Below are 21420 nucleotides of genomic sequence, written 5' to 3' on the forward strand. Positions count from 1 at the left end.
AAAATATATGTAACATAAAATTAACCATTTTAACTTTCTATTTTTTTTTAAGTTAATTGATTATGTATTTTTTTTTTGAGACACAGTCTCACTTTGTCACCCAGGCTAGAGTGCAGTGTTGCTATCTCAGCTCACTGCAACCTCAGCCTCCCAGGCTCAAGAGGTCCTCCCACCTCAGCCTCATGTAGCTGGGACTACAGGTGCACACCACCATGCCTGGCTAATTTTGTTCATTTTTTTTTTTGTAGAGATGAGGTGTCACTTTGTTGCTCAGGCTGATCTCTAACTCCTGGACTCAAGCAATCCTCCCACCTCAGCCTCCCAAAGTTTTGGAGTTAGAGGTGTGAGCCACCGTGCCCGACCAATTTTTAAATTTGTAATTGACGTGTAATGGTTATGTATAATCGTCTGGTGCAGTATGATGTTTTGATCCACGCACACATTATGTAACGACCAAATCATGGTAATTGCTGTATTGTATCCATCACTTTAAATATTTATCATTTCTTTGTGGTGCATTTTCACCATTTTTAAGTGTAGAGTTCTGTGGCATTAAGTTTATTCACGTTGTGTAGCCATCACCACCATCCATTTCACCTTCTCCGACACCCTACCTGTTCAACGCTAACTCCCTCTTCTCCCTTCTTCCAGCCCCCTGGTAACCACTGTTCCACACCTTTTCATTTTCAAAGGATGTTTTATTGTCTTTAGTCTCATCGTGTAAAACCATGAGGGAATTTCTTTATGGTGGGAAAGAAAAATAACTTTATGAAGCCCATTCCTTTCTCCACCCTGGAGAGGCTGTGACCCAGCCCCACCATTGCAGGGATGAGACAGGATTGCGGGGAGATGGCAGGCACTTGGGGAGCTGAGATTCCAGGTGAACTGTGAGCTCAAGCACCCATGGCAGGCTTGGGGGACCAGAAGACACATCCTGAAACAGCTGAAGCCTCTACTAATTCATCAGCAAGTTTAGGGAACGGCAAGTTTTCCCTGCCCAGCTGCTGGCGTTTCCTTCCCCATACAATTTCTGCTGAGTTTGAGGGAGGGGAGGTTGTTCAAGAGGCCCCAGCTGGGAGAGGTAGGGGGAGGGCGATACATTCTTTTTCTTTAAGGAACCTGACCGAACTTTAAGGTCAGAGCTCAGTGGAGAGTGGGAGCTGCAGGGTTACCTCTTCCCCGTTGATTCATCTTTCCACCCTCCCCCACTGTTAATGATCTTTCCATTACAGAACCCAGACCAGGAAGTGCATGACAGGTCGCAGCTGCAGACACATGGCTGGGAGGCCTGGGCACTGGGCCAGTGGTGGGAGGGTCTGAGCTCCCCTGCAGCAGTGGGACCCCTACACACACGCGCGCACGCACACACACACACACACACACACACCCCACTTTAGCTAACAACTTGGTGGAAGATGTTCTTACGCACTGTCACAGCTCCCCTGCAGCAGTGGGACCCCTACACACACGCGCGCACGCACACACACACACACACACACACCCCACTTTAGCTAACAACTTGGTGGAAGATGTTCTTACGCACTGTCACAGGTGATGACGAGTTAAATTTTACTTGGAGTTTAGGATGTGATTTATATTATAATAAAGGCAAGAGAAGACCCCTCCCCCAACCTGAGTGTTTAGATCTCCCCAACTTACAGTCCACCTAAGTGGTCCTTACCAGAACCTGGGAGCTTTCTATCATCGTGCAGATGCCCCAACTTCTTTTCCCAAGATAGGACCCACCCAATATGGCCTTAGAAGCGTCCCAAGGTATCCAGGGCAGTTGCCAGTCATAGTCCTAATGCCTCCGAACTAGTATGTTTTCCTCTCTCTGTTTCTATTAAAATGCCAGGCCCAAAACATGTTTCTGGGTGGAGGTCTAGATGCAACAGCATGGGCTTTGCAAACACTGATCGGCTTGAGTTCAAGTCATACTGGATGAGTTGAGCCTCTCATTTTTCAGTCTTCATTGGGGATGGCTCTTTCCATTTGCAAGTTGTTCAGGAAGTGTTAATTGACCCTAAACTGTGTCCTAGGGGGCAGTTGTCACACAGGAGTTTCTGTCTCCACCGCCAGCTGTGTCCTTGGCTCCCTTCCCTGAATCTGCCAAGGCTGGATTCTGGTGCCAAATGTGAAATGGTAACACAAACTTCTAGGAACTGTGAGCTTGGACGGCCCTCCCCCATAGCCACAGGGCATCTACCTTTGCTCTTCTTGGATGAGTGAGTGAACTTCCCTCTTTCCAGAGCAATGCTTTCTTCTTGTTTAGATAGGAGGGAGAGAAGCAAAGCGTATTGGGAATAGGTTGAGCGAATGGGTGTAGTAAGAGTTTTCTGTACAGCTGTGTCCTTAATATCAGTAAACAATGGGGTGAGAACTTTTGTTGGGGAGAGAGGGAGGAGGGAGGGAAATTTCTTTTAAGACAACTCTTGGGTGCATTCCTTTGTTAATCACTTAATTACAGTCCTTCTCCCAACAAGGGAGTGAACTCCCCCTTGTGAGAGGTAGGGAGGAGGTGGGGGACACTGGTGCCGATTGGAGAAAGGTGGCAAAATCCCTAGGGGAAAAAAGTACAGATTTGAAGGAGGCATCAGATGAACCAGTGCATAGAAGCTTGAGCCCCAAACTCAGTTCTGAGGCTGTGTTATCCCTTACAACACCCAGAGTCCCTCTGTCTTTTAAGATCCACACACAACTCTCAGGCCAAGAGCGCTTTCCGCCTGGGATTCCCAAGTGGGATTCTACGCGTGTCTTGCTGCCCAGCTCAGGGGGATCTGTTTTTGGGGGGTCTTGGGGCGGGTGCAGGGTCCTGGCTGTGGCTTTGGCCAGTGCAGGCGGCTCAGCACTAAATTACAGTGACGAGGTGGGACACACAAAAGGCCGAAATCTTTTTTTAATAAAAACAAAACAAAACTCCGGGCCCCAAGCCCCTGGGCTGCTGAATGGCCATGGCTTCCTGTCAGGATTAGCCGGGCTGCCTGGGCCTGTGTGCTCTGCCTTTCTCCTCAGGAAATACCTTTAGTAAGCCCCGGTGGGATCCCCATGGCAACGCGCGGGGGGACCTGCTGGCAGAGGCCATTCAGCCCGCCATTGTCCCCCGGCCCCTTTGTTGTGAGCTTTATTGCCGGCCCTCTGGCAAACACAGCAGTTTGCACCGTTTTGTCAGGCTGAATGTAGAGTTTTTACATTTTAATGGGCTCTTCTGGCAGTGGCCCATTTGCATGCAAAATGTCCCTTCTTACTCTTTTCACTTTCTTCAATTTAAAAAAAAAAAAAAAGTGCTTCTCCAAATCCCCTGGGTCGGGGGGGCTGTGGACGCTGCTGGCCCTGGGCGTCAGGCCCTGCTAATTGATTTGGTGCTCCTGGCTCTCCTTCCATGCATACCTGTGCACCCCATTTTTGCAGCTCTCCTTCTATTTGGGGATCCGAGAGTTGAGGGCAATACGTATTTTTTGGGCTTCCTCCACCCGAACCATTGTAGGGTGGTAGCTGTGAGCCAGTGAGACGCTTCTGCACTCTGGCCGGGTCCTGCCAGCCAAAGGTAAGTTTTCAGTTCCATTTCAAAGCCAAAATAATGTAATAAAAAAACCTCTGCAGAGGGCCCTGGAGTCCTGCTGTGCTGTTCTGTGCTCCTTTTAAGTTGCTTTCAAAGCCACCCCGAGTTCCTCCCCCACCCACAATTGCCCCCTCATTTATCTCTGGGGAGTTTATACCAAGACTGTAAACATTTCTGGACCACCAGTTTTCCCTGTGTTGCTGGCGAGTTTAGCCTTTCTCTCTAATTTTTTTAACCCAGAAATCAAAAAGATGGAATAGGGGTGATAGAAATTGCTACCCTGAGACATCACGCTAATGGAGGATACCTGGATTTTGTTGGGTCAGTTATCTAAGCCCTAAGCCCTTTGGAGTGTAGAACACAGAGTAGGTAAGACAAATACCTACCATCAGCCCAGCACCCCAGCAACATGACTAAGTGCAAGACATAGCCATGAACATTTTCAGCTCTAGGGGAAGGCACATTCATGTTGGGGAGAGGTGGAGAATGCAGTTTGGCCAGTCTCAGAAGAGTGAGTTTTAAGGCCTAGGAAAGTGATGGAGATGATTGCTTGTTGGAGAGAGAGAAGGATAAAGGCCTGTAGGAGAGGAAAAGGAAAATCAAAGGAGCAGTGGGGATGTTGGCTCCACTGGGGAGGTGGAACTGGAGTAGTGGCCAAACGAGGGTGGGAGAGGAGGTGGTTGAGAGGCTCCAGACCAGCTGGGACTGTCATGGAGTGTTTGAGTTGGGGGGCGGACAGGAGGCAGCAGCCAGGTCTGGAGCAGTCAGGGCTTGAAAGCCGGGACCCCTGTGAGCCCTGTGCAGTCCTGAGGATGTGGCCCAAGAGGGAGGGCGGACCAGCTCTTTTGCCTCGTGTTCTTAATCTTCTCACTGGGTCATCAGGGGTCATCAGCTGTAAGCTGTAATCAAGGGTGAGGGGCTCGAGAAGAGAGAAGGTGTCAGGTGACTGCTGGGGATTGAGCTGAGGACAGGGGAGGCAGGGTGCTGTCTCCTGTGGTCCAGGTAGAGTGGCACAGACCTGGAGTGGGCCACCCCTCATCACCCTGTGTGCTGTGACAGTGCTGGTTGGACTGAGCCCTGGGAGAGAAGCTGTACACAGTGGAGGGGCCAGGACCCAGCAGATGCAGCCTCTAGAGCTTGTCCTTGTTTTGTGACTTTGGGAGCCATCTCTTAAGCTCTGTGTTTCCCTGTTTAAATGGGAAGGAACACAAGTCACCTGTACATGAAGAAGCAGGCCCTATGAAATATTAAGTGCAGTGCCAAAATGGGGCATTGTTACTGGTCTTGAGTCTGCCGCAATCACAACGAACACCTCCCCCATTTTCTCACCTGCCACATTTGGACAGCCCAGCCTGCTGGACTCGCAGAGGCAGGAGAGTGCATTTTATAATTAAAAGCACTGAACTGTAAGGTAATGATTGATACGAGCTATGGGCTTGAGGAAATGAGGGAAGGAGGGGAGGACAAGGCCAAAGCAACCAACTTCAGAATCTCACGTGAGGAGGTAGGATGCAGGGGTGCCATTAGACAGAATCAAAGAGCTGAGCCAGAAGGGCTTCCTCACCTGGGGACGTCAAGACACTGTGAAGGTTGAGGCTACCTTGCAAAGCAGTAAAGCTGGACTCTGGATGTATGTGGATTCTGGAGAACCAGGCTCCCTATGTTTGAATCCCAGCTCTGCCACTTAACAACCTAGCTGGGCCATCTTGGACAAATCCCAAATCTTTCTGTGCCCCAGTTTCCCCTCTGAAGATAATAATTCCTTTTTTTTTTTTGAGATGAAGTCTGGGTCTGTCACCCAGGCTGGAGTGCAGTGGTGTGATTTCGGTTCACTGCAACCTCCGCCTCCCAGGTTCAAGTGATTCTCCTGCCTCAGCCTCCCAAGTAGCTGGAATTACAGGCATGCACCACCACGCCTGGCTGATTTTTTGTATTTTTAGTAGAAATAGGGTTTCACCATGTCGGCCAGGCTGGTCTCAAACTCCTGACCTCAGGTGATCCACCCACCTCAGCCTCTCAAAGGGCTAGGATTACAGGCATGAGCCACCAGGCCTGAAGATAACAAGGGGGAGGGAGAAGGGATAGCATTAGGGGATACACCTAATGTAAGTGAGGAGTTAATGGGTGCAGCACACCAACATGGCACATGTATACATATATAACAGACCTGCACGTTGTGCACATGTACCCTAGAACTTAAAGTATAATAAAAAATAATAATACTAATAATTCTAGCTCTTAAATACTTCACAAGATTCTAAGTTAACGCATGCTGAGAACTATGCTGGTATGTAGTAAGCCTCCGCATCCGTGAGATAGAAATCGTAGTAGGATCAACCTCATAAGGTTCCTATGAGGATGAAATGGGAGGGTCTGTGTTAAAAGCTTTGTGCAGCCTATGGGATATAGTGAGCATGCTGGAAATATTGGCCAGTAGTAGTACTGCTGTTTACTCAGATGTTTATGGATCCCTAGATAATATATGGGAAGGCACATGGTAAATTGCAAAGTGCTATGTAAATATGTTGTTATTCTTCACTGGGTTCCTGTTAAGTTGTGGGGTTTGGGGATGGATAACTTCCAGACCAGAGTGGCTGCTATGGGACCAGGCTGGTGAAGTGGTATTTCAAAATACATTTTCAGGTGTGTTTGTCCATGTGGAATGAATGCCCTGCATTCATAGTCTCTGCAGAGAGGTGTGTTCCCTGGGATATCTTTGGTGGCTCTGTTCTATCCCTCAGCTTACAAATTGAAATCATTATTTGTTATTCTCCCATGAACCTTCTGTTCCTGGCTGGCTGTACAGCCTGGCCTTATCTCCCACTGCCCCTCAGACCAGGGCACAGCCATACCTGTAAGCACTTCATTCTCTTGTGTTCCCCCCCAGACATTTCATCTCTCATCTAAATCCTCCCCTCTCCCTTCCCTGTCATTTTGTCCAACCTCTACTCTCACTGCTGATACTTTTCTTTATGTTTCATGACGTCAGAGCCAGTGCTGGACCTGCCTGTACTTGGTCCTCACATTCTCCAGTAGTCTCATGTTGCAATATAAAATCTTCATCCATATTAAGGTGCTATGCAAATCTTAGCCCCCCTGTTAGGGCAAGACACATGCCTTCTGGACCTTTGTTTCACCCATTTCTCCTTGCACAGTGACAAGGGCTCCCAGAGTCACCTAATGGTAGCTATGTTGAAGAAAGTTCCCTGTCTTCTTGGATTTTTGAGAACTGGGGTCTCATCTTCTCATAAGAATAGCAAGGTTTGTATGGGTTTGGACCTCTCATGGTTCCATTCCTTCACCTTTTATAGAGCCCATGACTGGTGGAAGACACAGATTTAGAATCAAGAACTGGGAGGCCGAGGTGGGCGGATCACTTAAGGTCAGGAGTTCAAGACCAGCCTGGCCAGTTCAAAACCCCATCTCTACTGAAAATAGAAAATTAGCCGGGTGTGGTGGCGCTCATCTGTAGTCCCAGCTACTCAGGGGACTGAGGCACGAGAATCACTTGAACTTGGAAGACGGACGTTGCAGTGAGCCAAGATCCCAGAACTGCCTTCTAAATGACTGGGAGATTTTTGTCCAGTCCTGCCAGAAGCAAAATGCCATACCTGTTGGCTTGTTGGGATTACAAGCCTGCAGTATTTGGGGGGAAAGTAGGAAGGGAAGAGGGACTCAGTAGCGCCTCATTATCCTTGAACTTGAAAGCACCATGGGAAAGTCTCCTCCCACCCCTGCCTCTGTCCTTTCTAGCTGCTTCCTTGAGGATTACCAAAAAGTGTGGGTCTCTGGTGGGCTCCTAATTCTTTCTTAGGGGATAGAGACACCTTAGAGAAGCAGGGTGGGTTTGATATATGAATCCCTGTCACTCGCACTAAAAGGATCACTGGTTGCAGCCTGCACAAATTCGCAAGGTCCACCTGCTGCCAGCTGCTTTGACCCAGGAACCTGTGTGGTAATGAGATCAGCAGCCTGAGTCCTCTAATGATGTTTAAGTCAAACCCTAACCCTGACTTTCCCACTCCTGTTGGTGAGAAGAGTGACTCCATTCTGTTGGCATCAAAGCATAAGGCACCTTTTTTTCCACAACGCACTTTTTTTGTTGTTGAGACAGGGTCTCTGTTGCCCAGGCTGGAGTGCGGTGGCAAGATCATAGCTCCTGCAGCCTTGAGCTCCTGAACTCAAGGGATCCTCCTTCCTCTGCCTCCCAAGTACCTGGGGATTACAGGCATGCGCCACTATGCCTGGCTGATTTTTTTATTTTTTGCAGAGACAGGGTCTCACTATGTTGCCAGGGCTGGTTTTGAACTCCTAGCCTCAAGCAGTCCTCCCACCTTGGCCTCCCAAAGGGCTGGGATTACAGGCATGAGCCACCACACCCAGTCCACAATGCATTGTTAACCCATGGCACCTTGAACCTGTAATAGTGAACAGCCAGTGTTTTTCAGCCTCAGGCTAGGTCACCAGGGAATCCAGATACCAGATGCCCTCCAGCCTCCACTCCCCAGCTCATCTCTCAGGAAACAGATGCATAAAGCAAGTGTTTAGGTGCCGCTTTCCTCTCAGCATCCCCATTGTGCATTTTGAGGACAACCTTTGTATCTGATTCCAATCAGTCAGGTTCTCCAAGAGTTGGAATGCTGGTTTCAAGTGACTGAACAATAAAGTGGCTTTCTTTTCTTCATCTTTCTTGGCTAGTCCAATAAAAGTCTTCTTGGCCAGTCCTCTTGCTAATGGACACCCTGGCCTGTTGGTCTTGACCAGAGAACCTGAGTTGACTCAGGGCAACTGGAGCTGAAGAGGCAGGAACCTTTCTAATGACGACATAAGTGAAGGACACTGCAAAGACCAAAAGCGAATGGAAAGTACTGACTGGTAATTGCAGGGTGCTAGTGAGCAGTCATGCCCCCAAATCAGCCACCTTACATAGAATTCCCCAAGGTCAGGGCCACTGGACAGGGTAGTGACGCGGTCAAGCAGGGCCTGGAAAGCATACAAGCAGTTGGTTCCATCTCCTCCTATAAGAAAGTGGCATCATCCCTGCTTTGTAAACGGAGAACCTGACACACACCAAGAGCACTCCTAGCCATGGAAAAAAGCCGCTAGAACCTGAGGTTAGGCTGATTTTTTGTTCCTCTGAAAATTACCTTTTGCCAGATGATGGATTCAGTTCTGGACCTATTGAGTAGTCTCTGGGTTTTTTGACCTTGTTAGGCACTGTGGGAAAATTATAACAGGTACGCCTGTGCTGAATTGCTTGCTAATTCCTAGGAGAGACTTGGACATTTTGGACAATTAAGAAGCAATACAAGCCGGGTGCGGTGGCTCATGCCTATAATCCCGGCACTTTAGGAGGCCGAGGCGGGCGGATCACGAGGTCAGGAGATCAAGACCAACCTGGCTAACACGGTGAAACTCCTTCTCTACTAAAAATACAAAAAATTAGCTGGGCATGGTGGCGGGCGCCTGTAGTCCCAGCTACTCAGGAGGCTGAGGCAGGAGAATGGCGTGAACCCAGGAGGCGGAGCTTGCAGTGAGCCGAGATCCTGCCACTGCACGCCAGCCTGGGTGGTAGAGCGAGACTCTGTCTCAAAAAATAAAAATAAAAAAATAAAAAGAAGCAATACCCCAGGCACGGAGGCTCACGTCTGTAATCCCAGCACTTTGGGAGGCTGAGGCGGGTGGATCACCTGAAGTCAGGAGTTCAAGACCAGCCTGATCAACATGGTGAAACCCCATCTCTACTAAAAATACAAAATTAGCCGGGCGTGGTGGCACATGCCTGTAATAATCCCAGCTACTCGGGAGGCTGAGGCAAGAGAATTGCTTGAACCCAGGAGGCAAAGGTTGCAGTGAGCCGAGATCACGCCATTGCACTCCAGCCTGGGCAACAAGAGTGAAATTCTGTCTCAAAAAAAAAAAAAAGAAGCAATACAGCTCTTTGAGAAAGATGCAGTCGTAGGTGGTGTGGAGTTGCAGTCCACCCGCTCCTGCTCCTCACTTGTTCTGAACAAGTCAGTCAGGAAGTCGCACTGCAGCCATGGCTTTTAAAGATACCAAAATCACCTGTGAAGCTGGAGGTGACCATTCACCAAATTTGAATCCCTCTAATGAGCCACAGCATAAAATCCCTGGAGAAAGTGTGTGCTGACTTGATTCAGAGGAGGAAAGGAAAAGAATGTCAAGGTGAAGGGATCAGTTTGAATGCCTGCCAAGGCTTCGAGACTCACTCTAAGAAAATCTCCTTGTGGTGAAAGTTCAGAGTCATGGATCGTTTCTAGATGAGAATCCACCAGCTACCCACTGACTTTCACAGTCCTTCTGAGATTGTTAAGCAGTTGACATCCATCAGTATTGAGCCAGGAATTGAGGTGGAAGTCACCATTGCAGATGCTCAAAGTCAACTATTTTAATAAATTGATTAGCGGTTGTTTAAAAAGGAAAAAAAAAAGCAGCAATATGGGTTGAGTGCAGTGGCTCACGCCTGTAATCCCAACACTTTGGGAGGTCGAGGTGGATGGATTGCTTGAGTCTAGGAGTTCAAGACCAACCTGGGCAACATGTTGAAACTTTAACTTACTATTTTAAAAAAGAAACATTATACCCAGTGTATGTCAATTGAGGACTGCAATGTGGTATATCTACACAATGGAATATTATTAGGTCATTAAAAGGAACAAAGTGCTGATTCTTCTTTTTTTTTGAGGCGGAGTCTTGCTCTGTCACCCAGGCTGGAGTGCGGTGGCCAGATCTCAGCTCACTGCAAGCTCCGCCTCCCGGGTTTACGCCATTCTCCTGCCTCAGCCTCCGGAGTAGCTGGGACTACAGGCGCCCGCCACCTCGCCCAGCTAGTTTTTTTTTTGTATTTTTGGTAGAGACAGGGTTTCACTGTGTTAGCCAGGATGGTCTCGATCTCCTGACCTCGTGATCTGCCCGTCTCGGCCTCCCATAGTGCTGGGATTACAGGCTTGAGCCACCGCGCCCGGCCACAAAGTGCTGATTCTATGCTATAACATGGAGGAAGCGTGAACACATGCTAAGTGAAAGAAGCCAGTCACAAAACATCACATATTGTATGATTCCACTGATACGAAATATCTAGAATAGCCAAATCCATAGACAGAAAGCAGATTAGTGGTTGCTTAGACTGGGAATAGGGGATGGAGGAGTGACTACTATGGGTCAGGCATTTTTTGAGGTGCGGGGGATGGTAAAAATGTTCTAAAGTGTGATTGTGGTGAATGATTGCACAACTCTGAATATACAAAAACCATTAAATGGATGAATATTACAGCATGTGAATTACCTGTCTGCTGTTTAAAAAAATAGAAACAATACAAAATAGAATGTAACTGAGTGTGAATTTGTGTGGTTCAGACAGTAACTGTTTTACAGAAAATTAGAGATGAGATGTTTTAAACAAGGCTTCCTAGTTTCTTGTTTTGTTTTAAGACAGGGTCTGGCTGGGTGCAGTGGCTCACACCTGTAATCCCAGCACTTGCTAACTGAAGATGCAAGGACCGAGGCGGGTGGTCAGGAGTTCGAGGCCAGCCTGGCCAACATGGTGAAACCCCGTCTCTACTAAAATGCAAAAATAAGCCAGGCATTGTGGCATATGCCTGTAGTCCCAGTTACTCCAGAGGCTGAAGTGGGAAAATGGCTTGAACCTGGGAAGCAGAGGTTGCAGCAAGCCAAGATTGTGCCACTGCACTCTAGCCTGGGCAACAAAGCAACTCTGTCTTTAAAAAAAAAAAAAGGGTCTTTATTGCCCAGTGGCGTGATCATAGCTCACTGTAGCCTCCAACTCCTGGGCTTAAGCAGTCCTGTCTCAGCCCACCGAGTAGCTGGGACTGTAGGCATGTGCCACCAAGTCTGGCTAGTTTTTAAATTTTTTTGTAGAGACAAGGTCTCACTATGTTGCCCAGGCTGGTCTTGAACTCCTGGGCTCAAGTGAGCCGCCTGCCTCAGCCTCCCCAAGTGCTGGGATTGCAGGCATAAGCCACTGCGCCCAGTCCCTGGACATTTTGGATGGTGGACTTTGAGTAGTTTGAGGCAGGAGGACTTTGGAGTGGCGCTGACAGTCCTCCGGATGGAGTAAGCTTTGCCATGCCAGGGAGGATGCAGCTGGGGCTGAAAGCATCCTGATGGGGAGTGAGGGGAGGGTGGTGGTGGGGAGGGACAGCCCCTGGTAGAGAGAATGGAGTTGGCTGGAGAGAGTGGAAGCCGATTGCAGGAAGTCTTGAAGGTGAGGCAGGGATGTGAATTTTATTCAGTACACAGGGTAGATTTTGATCAGAAAAATAATGTCAAGCACATGACGGCTTGGAAGTGGAAGTCTGAGCTGCAGCCTCAGGGAGGCCGTTTAAAGGATTATCCCCACCGGGTGTGGTGGATCATGCCAGCACTTTGAGAGGCCGAGGCAGGCAGATCACGGGGTCAGGAGTTTTAGACCAGCCTGACCAACGTGGTGAAACCCCATCTCTACTAAAAATACAAAAATTAGCTGGGTGTGTTGGCGCACACCTGTAATCCCAGCAACTCAGGAGGCTCAGGCAGGAGAATCGCTTGAACCCAGGAGACGGAGGTTGCAGTGAGCTGCGCACCACTTCACCCCAGCCTGGGCAAAAGAGTGAAACTCCATCTCAAAAAAAAAAAAAAAAATTATCCCGAGATGGTTCTGGGAAAGGGAGAGGACAGAGCATACCTGAGCCACATTTGGAAGGGAACTGGGGTCTAAGCTTGCATCAGGAGGAAAGTGAGCTGGTTCTTGAGGCTTTTAGAGATCACGTATAGTGGAGTTTTGTTTGCACGTTCTGGTTGGGACCATCAGTTCTGGTTGGGACCATCAGGAAGGTACGGATCCAAGCTGGTATCAGCTAGAGCGGGTCTCACCAGGGCCAGTGTTCCTTTGCTGCTTTCTCTTAGGGGGAAATAAATGCCTGGGGGTTCTTTTTGTTACGTTTTTGTCTTTGGGACCTGCTTTTTTCTCTGGGACCAGGCTGCAATAGGCCTTGGGTTGCCAGAGGGTAAGAATTCAAGTTTACTCCTAACCAACGGGTTGCACAGATCACAAGCTGCAAAATATTTAATCACTGAGGTCATTTGAGGGAAATGAGATTTGATCACTAGGAGTGTCTGCTCTGTTCCTTAAGAGTCGAGTCTAAACTGCTTTTCCCCTACCTTCATTTGGCAAAACCACAGACCATTAAAAATGGAAAGAATAACTTCTTCTAAGGCCCACAAAAGCTTATTTTTAATCAGTTGTGTGGTCTACTCACCTTTGTGGTGTTCCCCTTGACCGGACTCACAAAAATAAACGTGTGCAAGCCTACTGGTTTCTGAGCCCTTTTAAAGCAGCACCCTTGTGTCTGACAACTCTTATTTAAGATAAAGCCCATGGGTCAATGCAGGACTGGGCCTGCAACCTCAGCCCCCGTGAGAGAAACCACTGTCAGTCCCTGTCAGTTGCTGGTCACTTCTGATGCGCGGGACACCTATTTTCATTTTTAAGGTTTCTAGCGGAAGCCTGCTGAGCACTTCAGAAAGACTCTCTTTCAAATAAGGGGGAGTGAAAGAGAAAAGGGAGATTAGAAAGGAAAGCAGTGAAGAGCCAGGGTGACTGCATATGTGGTATTTATTGAGCAAGCATTTCCTGGGCGCCAGGCATCATGGTAGACGCTGGGGATTTGAAGGTACCGATGACACATCCGCACACTCAGGTTCGGAAAGAGGACTGCCCTTCAGTGTGACAGGTGCCAGGAAGGGGAGGGCACCTAACCCAGACTCAGAGTTAGCACCGCCCTCGAGGAGAAGTCAACAACTAGGCTGAGACAGAAGAGTGAGTATTGAGAGCTGGACAGAAACAATCGGGGGCTCTGTGGCCACTGGGGCTGCCATGAGCCACAGCAGGGGCTGAGGGAGAGCATGCTATTTCAGAGCCCTGTGCATCGCATTGGGGAGCGACAGTTGTTCTCCAGAGTCTCTTAGGGTGAACAGATGGTGAGAAAAGTTCTCTCCAAGGCTGTGGGTGGGATGTGGGTGGTAGGTGAGAGGTGGAAGATGCCAGGAGTACGTTTGAACATCCTAAAAGGAAATAGAAACTTCATTTCCCCTCGTGAGTGCAGAGGGGTGTGTTCAGGAGTTGGGTAACAGCCCAGCATGGTGGACTCAGGTGTGTCTGGGCCACGGGCCTTCTTGAATGCGTGTGGGAAGAGGCACTGGTCAGGGGAGGGACAGGTGCTCTTGGCAGTATCAGATCTTGTGTGAGGTGCGGACACCCCGGTGGGTCCAGCACTGCCACCCAGGGACAGAGAAGGACGGGGCACGGGGAGGGAGAGTGGATGGTGGGGGTCCTGAAAGGGTGTGCCCAGGCAGAGCGCTAAGGAGAAAGGACCTTTGTGTGTGACAGCTCCTGCTGCCAGAGCAAGTGTGGGTTTTATGGCAGCTGTGGCCTCTGGTTCTAATATAGTCAACAGCTCCAAATCCCCTGCCCTGACACCTGTTAGCGAGAGGTTCCCTGAGCTGACCTCTCTTTGGGCTGCTCCCCCTACAACATGTGCATCTGACGTGTCGGGGGCGAGACCCCCACCCTCGCCGAATCATACACATCCTGGTCAGCCCCGGGTTGACAAATTGCCTTCTCTCGACTTGGGCAGGGGCTGCTAGGGTTTTGAAGGGCGGGGTTTGTTCAGCTGTTGCTAGGGAAGGGTGAGGCTGAGCTATCCCAAAAGAAATGGGGTGTTCCTCTGGCAAGTGGGGATCTTGGCAAAGAACTGAGTGTCTGGGGAAGGGTCAACTCCGGACACAAAGAAGTCCTGGGGAGGGCCGACCTTTCCCCTTAGGATGGAGGGAAATGAAATGTAATCTGCTTAATGCTGCTACAGCTGCTTCCTAACTTTGCCTCTTTCTTCCTTTGACTTTTGGAGGAGTGGGGTGGAAAAGAGATGGGGGTTCCCAGGCAGCCAGCTGTTTCCCCACTGACCCATGCTCCAATTCCCACTGCCCCGGCTCAGTAGCCTCCAGTAAGTGATGCCCGGGACGGTGCGGCTCCGTGTGGCCAGCGTAATTCCCTTTGTCTCTCCCCTCCTCCCCTCTCCCTGTCTTCCTCTCTCGCCCCTTGGCCTCCCTTCCCGGCCCCGTGGTGGCTGCAGCCCAGCCCTGGGGAGCCCCTGTGGAAGTGGAGTCCTTCCTGGTCCACCCCGGTGACCTGCTGCAGCTTCGCTGTCGGCTGCAGGACGATGTGCAGAGCATCAACTGGCTGCGGGACGGGGTGCAGCTGGCAGAAAGCAACCGCACCCGCATCACAGGGGAGGAGGTGGAGGTGCAGGACTCCGTGCCCGCGGACTCCGGCCTCTATGCTTGCGTAACCAGCAGCCCCTCGGGCAGCGACACCACCTACTTCTCCGTCAATGTTTCAGGTTGGTAGCCAAGCCCTGCCCTAGACCCACCCCCTCCACCCCTCTCTGCCAGTATCAGGGGAAGGTGAACCTCCTCCCCTTCCATGGTCTGCCCCCACTCTGCTTCAGAAACTGCTGCCCACTAACATTGCTCCCTGCCTGCCGCGTGGCTTGGCTCAGAGGGGTGACCAGGTGGGGTGGGCCCCAGGGCCGGAGATCTGGGGCTTCCAGGACACACCTCGGAGGTGATTGCCAGGGCTATTGGGATGTTAAGACCCTGTGATTTTTTTCCACCACAGCTTGCCCAGATCTCCAGGAGGCTAAGTGGTGCTCGGCCAGCTTCCACCCCATCACTCCCTTGCCATTTGGACTTGGTACTCGGCTTAGTGATTAGAGCCCCCGAACAGGTGGTGGGATCCCTGCTCTGCTGGAGAGGAACCCAGGTGCACTGCAAGGGAGCTGTGCGAGGGCAGCCAGGGAGCCCTGGAGCTCTGTGAACTTGGGAACCTGCCACTATTAGAATGTGACTTTCACAAAACTAGGAGTTGAGGAAGTATTGCTGAAATTTTCTTTATGCCATTTTTGCACCTCAGGGTGCGGACTTGGCACCAGATCCCCAAAGGTGATAGGAAGGACTGGAGAAAGATCTGGCATGAACCCTGATGGGTGAGATAACATGTGTATCAAGCCTGTTCTTACAAGAAATGAATACTTACTGGGGAGAGGTGTTGGCAGCTGCCGGGATATTGGGTGCCCTATCTGCTCTGGTTAGGGAGGGCAGCCCCCAAACCTTAGTGGACACATGCTAGAAAAATTCTGACTGTGGAGTGTTTAGCCCATCCTTTGGAAATAGCATCTAGCCACAATGTGTCTAGACCTGCCTGGGTTTCCCTGTAGTCAACCGTCCAAAGAAGAATACACGCTGCCTGGCACCAGCACACCCAGGTGGTACCACAAGTTGAGAGAGAGCCTTTGAATGTAGGACAGAATTAAGTTAAAGAGGAACAGCTGACCCTGATGGAACCACCCAGTGTGAAGGCTTCCAGGCAGTGGGAGCAGTGCTTTGGGGAAGAAAGGAAGCACACACAGGAACTGTTCTTAAATGGTTTCCATCCCACCAAGAGATCATCACTAAGGGAGAAGTGGGACTGGTATCCCCATGGGGAGGGTGTTTGTGTTCATCTGGAACTGCACTAGCCTTGGTGAAATCTAGGGGTCCCTAGGAGGAACCTCAGTGCCCCTTCTTCTTCCCATAGATGCTCTCCCCTCCTCAGAGGATGATGATGATGATGATGACTCCTCTTCAGAGGAGAAAGAGACAGATAACACCAAACCAAACCGTATGCGTGAGACACTGTTTCCTATCTTACTGCCCTTTGGGTCTGGGAGTTGGGTTTAAGAGGGGAGGGGAAGGCTGAAAGGGGAGGAAGAGAGGGCACATGGGGTCACGGTGCCTGTTCTGCTAAGTGCCAGGCACTGCTCACAGGTGTTGGGCAGATGGGCAGGGCACCCCCAGGTCCTGGCCTGGGCCCTGCTCCTGAGCCTGACCAACTGCTCCTCCCCACCCTGCCTGTCTCTCTCGGCTTTCCCCGGGCAGCCGTAGCTCCGTATTGGACATCCCCAGAAAAGATGGAAAAGAAATTGCATGCGGTGCCAGCTGCCAAGACAGTGAAGTTCAAATGCCCTTCCAGTGGGACCCCAAACCCCACACTGCGCTGGTTGAAAAATGGCAAAGAATTCAAACCTGACCACAGGATTGGAGGCTACAAGGTATGTGTGTGTGCATGCGAAAGTCGAGTAACGGGAACAGGGGAGGCCGAGCTAGGAAGTCCTGATTACATGCTTTTCATTGTTTTAAGTAATACTTTCTACCTATACAGGTTATGTATTAAAATTTTTAAATGCAAAAAAATTCAAATAAAGTTTAAAAATTTCTTCAGTCTTCCGACTTCCTGTGTAATATGGTTTTTACATAGTTGATCACGTCATGTATAATAATTTCCTTGCCTTGTCATTTGTTAACATGAGTGTTTTCATGACATGTTTCAAGCATGAATGTTTGAAACGTGTAAGATTCCATTATTTTTAAATCCCATAATTTGGCTGGGCACAGTGGCTCACACCTGTAATCCTGTCACTCTGGGAGGCCGAGGCGGGCAGATTGCTTGAACTCAGGAGTTTGAGACCAGCCTGGGCAACATGGTGAAACCTCTCTACTAAAAATACAAAAAATTAGCCATGCGTGGTGGCAGGCTCCTGTAATTCCAGGTACTCGGGAGGCTGAGGCAGGAGAATTGCTTGAACCCGGGAGGCAGAGGTTGCAGTGAGCTGAGATCATGTCACTTCACTCCAGCCTGGGTGATAGAGTGAGACTCTGTCTCCAAAAAACAACAACAAAAAAGTCCCATAATTTAATCAACTATTTTGTGATATTAGGTATTTTCTGGTTTTTCACCATAATGAATAATGTTGCAGTGAATCTCTGTCAGCGTTTTTAAGTGTGCTTCCTTAGGACAGATTGTTACAAGTGAAATTACCAACTTAAAGGGTGTAAGCATTATTTATTTCTTTATTTATTTATTTATAGACAGAGTCTTGCTCTGTCGCCCAGGCTGGAGTGCAACGATGCCATCTTGGCTCTCTGCAAGCTGTGCCTCCCGGGTTCATGCCATTCTCCTGCCTCAGCCTCCCGAGTACCTGGGATTATATGTGCAGGCCACCATGCCAGGCTGATTTTTGTATTTTTAGTAGAGATGGGGTTTCCCCATGTTGGTCAGGCTGGTCTTGAACTCGTGACCTCAAGTGATCTGTCCACTTGGGCCTCCCAAAGTGCTAGGATTACAGGCATGAGCCACCGCACCCAGCCAGAAACGTTTTAAATTAATTCACCATGCACTCACTACATGTAAGACACCATGCTTTAAATGCTACAAGACAGTGTTCCTGCCCATAAAAATTTTCCAGTCTCATCAGAGTCAAATGTCCATAGGTGGCTACCGTAGAAAGCAGACTGTGATCAGTGCTCTGGTAGGCAGGGGAAAGGATGAGCACGGTTCTGACCAGAGACTGGACTGGAGGAGATGGTTTTTGAAATGAGCTGTCAAGGGCAGCAGGGGCTGGATTCTTAGTATAATAGGAGAGGTGCACAGTTGGGAACATTCCTGGTGTATTTGGAAGTGTTTGCAGAAGGCACATCTGTCCAGATCACGAATGACCTTGAACGTCACAGTGGAGACTTCTGGAGTCTTTACACCCCATCTACCACCTTGCAGAGTGTGAACGGGCTGGTAGGGGGCAATCCACGCCTTGTCCTAGCCAACCCTGCAGCCTGGAGCCCTGTGCCACCAGACTCTGATATGGAGGGCAGGTGCCACGGGGTGCCAACATTGTCATGGGGCTTCTGCCTGCATTTTCCTTCAGACCCTGAAAGTACCCCTTCGGCATTTCCCCTTAGGTCCGTTATGCCACCTGGAGCATCATAATGGACTCCGTGGTACCCTCTGACAAGGGCAACTACACCTGCATTGTGGAGAATGAGTATGGCAGCATCAACCACACCTACCAGCTGGATGTCGTGGGTAAGAGGACAGAGGCAGCAGGAGGAATGCATTTAGCGGGAAGAGCTGGGCTTGGAGAACACAGCTGGGGTGACCAGGTTTCTTAGGGGCAGAGTCAGGATAGCGGTTGGCACTTCTTGGCTTTGTCACCTTGAGCAGGTACTTCTCCCTTTTGAGTCTCACTTTTCTTATCTGTAAAATAGAGTTAAGATCAGACAGTAACACGTGTCAAAGCTGGTTGTCACTGTGACAAGGAAGGTGGTTTCAGAGTCTGTCCTGAAGGAGATGCTGTTGGAGAGGTGTTAAATGTAGCGCAACAGGAGCTGTCGCTTAATGCCAGCAATATGCCAGGCTCCTTAAATACCTGCTCTGTAATGCTTGTGGCACACCTGCAAGGTAGGTGGTATTAGTCTAGCTCTGCACAGGAGCACAGGCACTGAGGCTCAGAGAGGTGAGACACCTTGCGAATGCAGAACTGCACACCTGTGCCAACTTCAGGGCATCACAGGAGACTCTGGGAAGAATGTTGAGCCTCTTGGAGCTATTACCACAGCGTTTTCCTTCTAGGAGTTCTGAAAATCACTCCCTAGAGATCACTGGGTACAGAGTCTCTCAGTCAGTGTTCTTCTTGTGATAATATGGTCTAAAAAGGAGATTGTGGCCAGGCACAGTGGCTTATGAGCTCCAGGTGGCGTAATGGGATTACTTATGCCTGTGATCCCATGACTTTAGGAGGCCAAGGCAGGAGGATTGCTTGAGGCCAGGAGTTTGAGACCAGCCTGGGCAACACAGTGAGATCCTGTCTCTATAAAAAAATTTAACAATTAGCCTAGTGCAGTGGCATGTACTTGTAGTCCCAACTGAGTAACTGAGGCTACTGAGGTGGGATGATCACTTGAGCCCAGGAGTTCCAAGCTGCATTGAGCTATGAAGACACCCTTGTGCTCCAGCATGGGTGACAAAGTGAGACCCTGCCTCTAAAAAAAGTAAAAAGGAGGCCGGGCGCGGTGGCTCAAGCCTGTAATCCCAGCACTTTGGGAGGCCGAGACGGGCGGATCATGAGGTCAGGAGATCGAGACCATCCTGGCTAACACGGTGAAACCCCGTCTCTACTAAAAAATACAAAAAACTAGCCGGGTGTGGTGGCGGGTGCCTGTAGTCCCAGCTACTCAGGAGGCTGAGGCAGGAGAATGGCGTGAACCCGGGAGGCAGAGCTTGCAGTGAGCTGAGATCCGGCCACTGCACTCCAGCCTGGGCGACAGAGCAAGACTCCGTCTCAAAAAAAAAAAAAAAAAAAGGAGAAAGCATGAGCGATTTACTGTGACTATAAATATGACCGCCTTGGGAAGGAGGATCCTGATGGCTTAGGGCCTGAAGAGATGGTGTCCCTTTCCCCAGCTCTGTTTTGAGAGGCCTGGGCTCAGCAGAAATGCTGGGAGATTTACAACCCATCACTGGGAAAGCCAAGTGGGACGCAGGTGAGCCTACCCTTCTTTAGTCCTGGCAAGGTCCTCATGACAAGCGCCTCCTCTCCCCTGTTCCACAGAGCGGTCCCCTCACCGGCCCATCCTGCAAGCAGGGTTGCCCGCCAACAAGACAGTGGCCCTGGGTAGCAACGTGGAGTTCATGTGTAAGGTGTACAGTGACCCGCAGCCGCATATCCAGTGGCTAAAGCACATCGAGGTGAACGGGAGCAAGATTGGTCCAGACAACCTGCCTTATGTCCAGATCTTGAAGGTAATCACGGCACCAGTCTTCGTGGGCCAGTCTACTGGGAAGGAGACCAGTGTCTCGGGGGCTCAAGTTCCTATGGGTAGGCTCAGTGCCCCCGAATGGGATCATTCCTCACCCTTCAGGCACACACACTCCATCTCGGCAGGGATCTAGCCACATCCCCCAGGACTAGTGACAGAGGTCACAAAGTGGAGGTGAGCTGGGAACAGAGGGCTGCAGGGATGGGTGATGCTGGTCTGTAATAATTTTTGAGAGCAGTGTCACTGGGGCTTTGGGGTCAGCTACGCGAGGAAGGCATTTGGACGCCTGCCTTTTCATTGCCCAAAACCAGAGCCTTTCCAACAAGCATTTCCCAGTCTTAGCCCTGCATCCTGAGTTACGTACAATCTTTCTGGCAAATGGGGTGCATGATAAGAGCATCTTTTATGAAGAGTTGGAAAAACAAATGCCACCTATAAATTCTAAGCCATATGAGGGGTAATGAATGGCATTTTCTTCCTTTTTCCTCTCACTCCCAGACATTCATTGTCCCTGAATGCTCCATTAATCCAGGGAAGGTAATTGCCTAAATCTCCAGTGGATCTCACAACAGGAAGGAACCAGAAGCTGGGAAAGTTGTTTACCTCTTTGTCCCAGAGTTAGACCTCATCCTCCCCTGGCTTGGCTGTCTCCGAGATATACTGGCCCTCCCTTCTCTTCTCTTTGCTACTGGTGCTAAAACTGCTCTGTAGGTCATTGGCCACTGTCCCCACTCACAACCCCTGCTCTAGTCCTGGAGGGAGTGGGTTAAACACAAATAGAACATTCCATTTGAAGCAGTGATTTTTTTTTTTTTTTTAAATCAAATGCTTTGGACTTTTGAAGTCCACTTGTTCTGTCCTTCTAAAAGGGAAAGAAGGCCGGGCGCAGTGGCTCACGCCTGTAATCCCAGCACTTTAGATCATTTGAGGTCAGGAGTTTGAGACCAGCCTGGCCAACATGGTGAAACCCCATCTCTACTAAAAATACAAAAAAATAGCTGTGTGTAGTGGTTGGCACCTGTAGTCCCAGCTACTCAGGAGGCTGAGGCAAAAGAACTGCTTGAACCCAGGAGGCGGAGGTTGCAGTGAGCTGAGATCATGCCACTGTACTCCAGCCTGCGTGACAGAGTGAGTGAGACTCTGTCTCAAAAAAA

The 21420-nt window shown here is 49.8% G+C and overlaps 1 protein-coding gene across 1 annotated transcript in view; it reads left to right on the forward strand.

Moving 5' to 3' along the window:
• Positions 1–21420, forward strand: part of FGFR1 (fibroblast growth factor receptor 1) — a 71108-nt gene that overhangs the window by 27931 nt on the left and 21757 nt on the right. Inside the window, 6 exon segments of the mRNA XM_011960686.1 lie at positions 14710–14976; positions 16212–16301; positions 16553–16725; positions 18410–18533; positions 20059–20315; positions 21047–21061. Coding sequence (XP_011816076.1) covers positions 14710–14976; positions 16212–16301; positions 16553–16725; positions 18410–18533; positions 20059–20315; positions 21047–21061 — 926 coding nt within the window.

This window comes from Colobus angolensis, unplaced genomic scaffold, assembly GCF_000951035.1.
Source record: "Colobus angolensis palliatus isolate OR3802 unplaced genomic scaffold, Cang.pa_1.0 Scaffold52, whole genome shotgun sequence".
Classification (NCBI taxonomy): Eukaryota; Metazoa; Chordata; class Mammalia; order Primates; family Cercopithecidae; genus Colobus; species Colobus angolensis.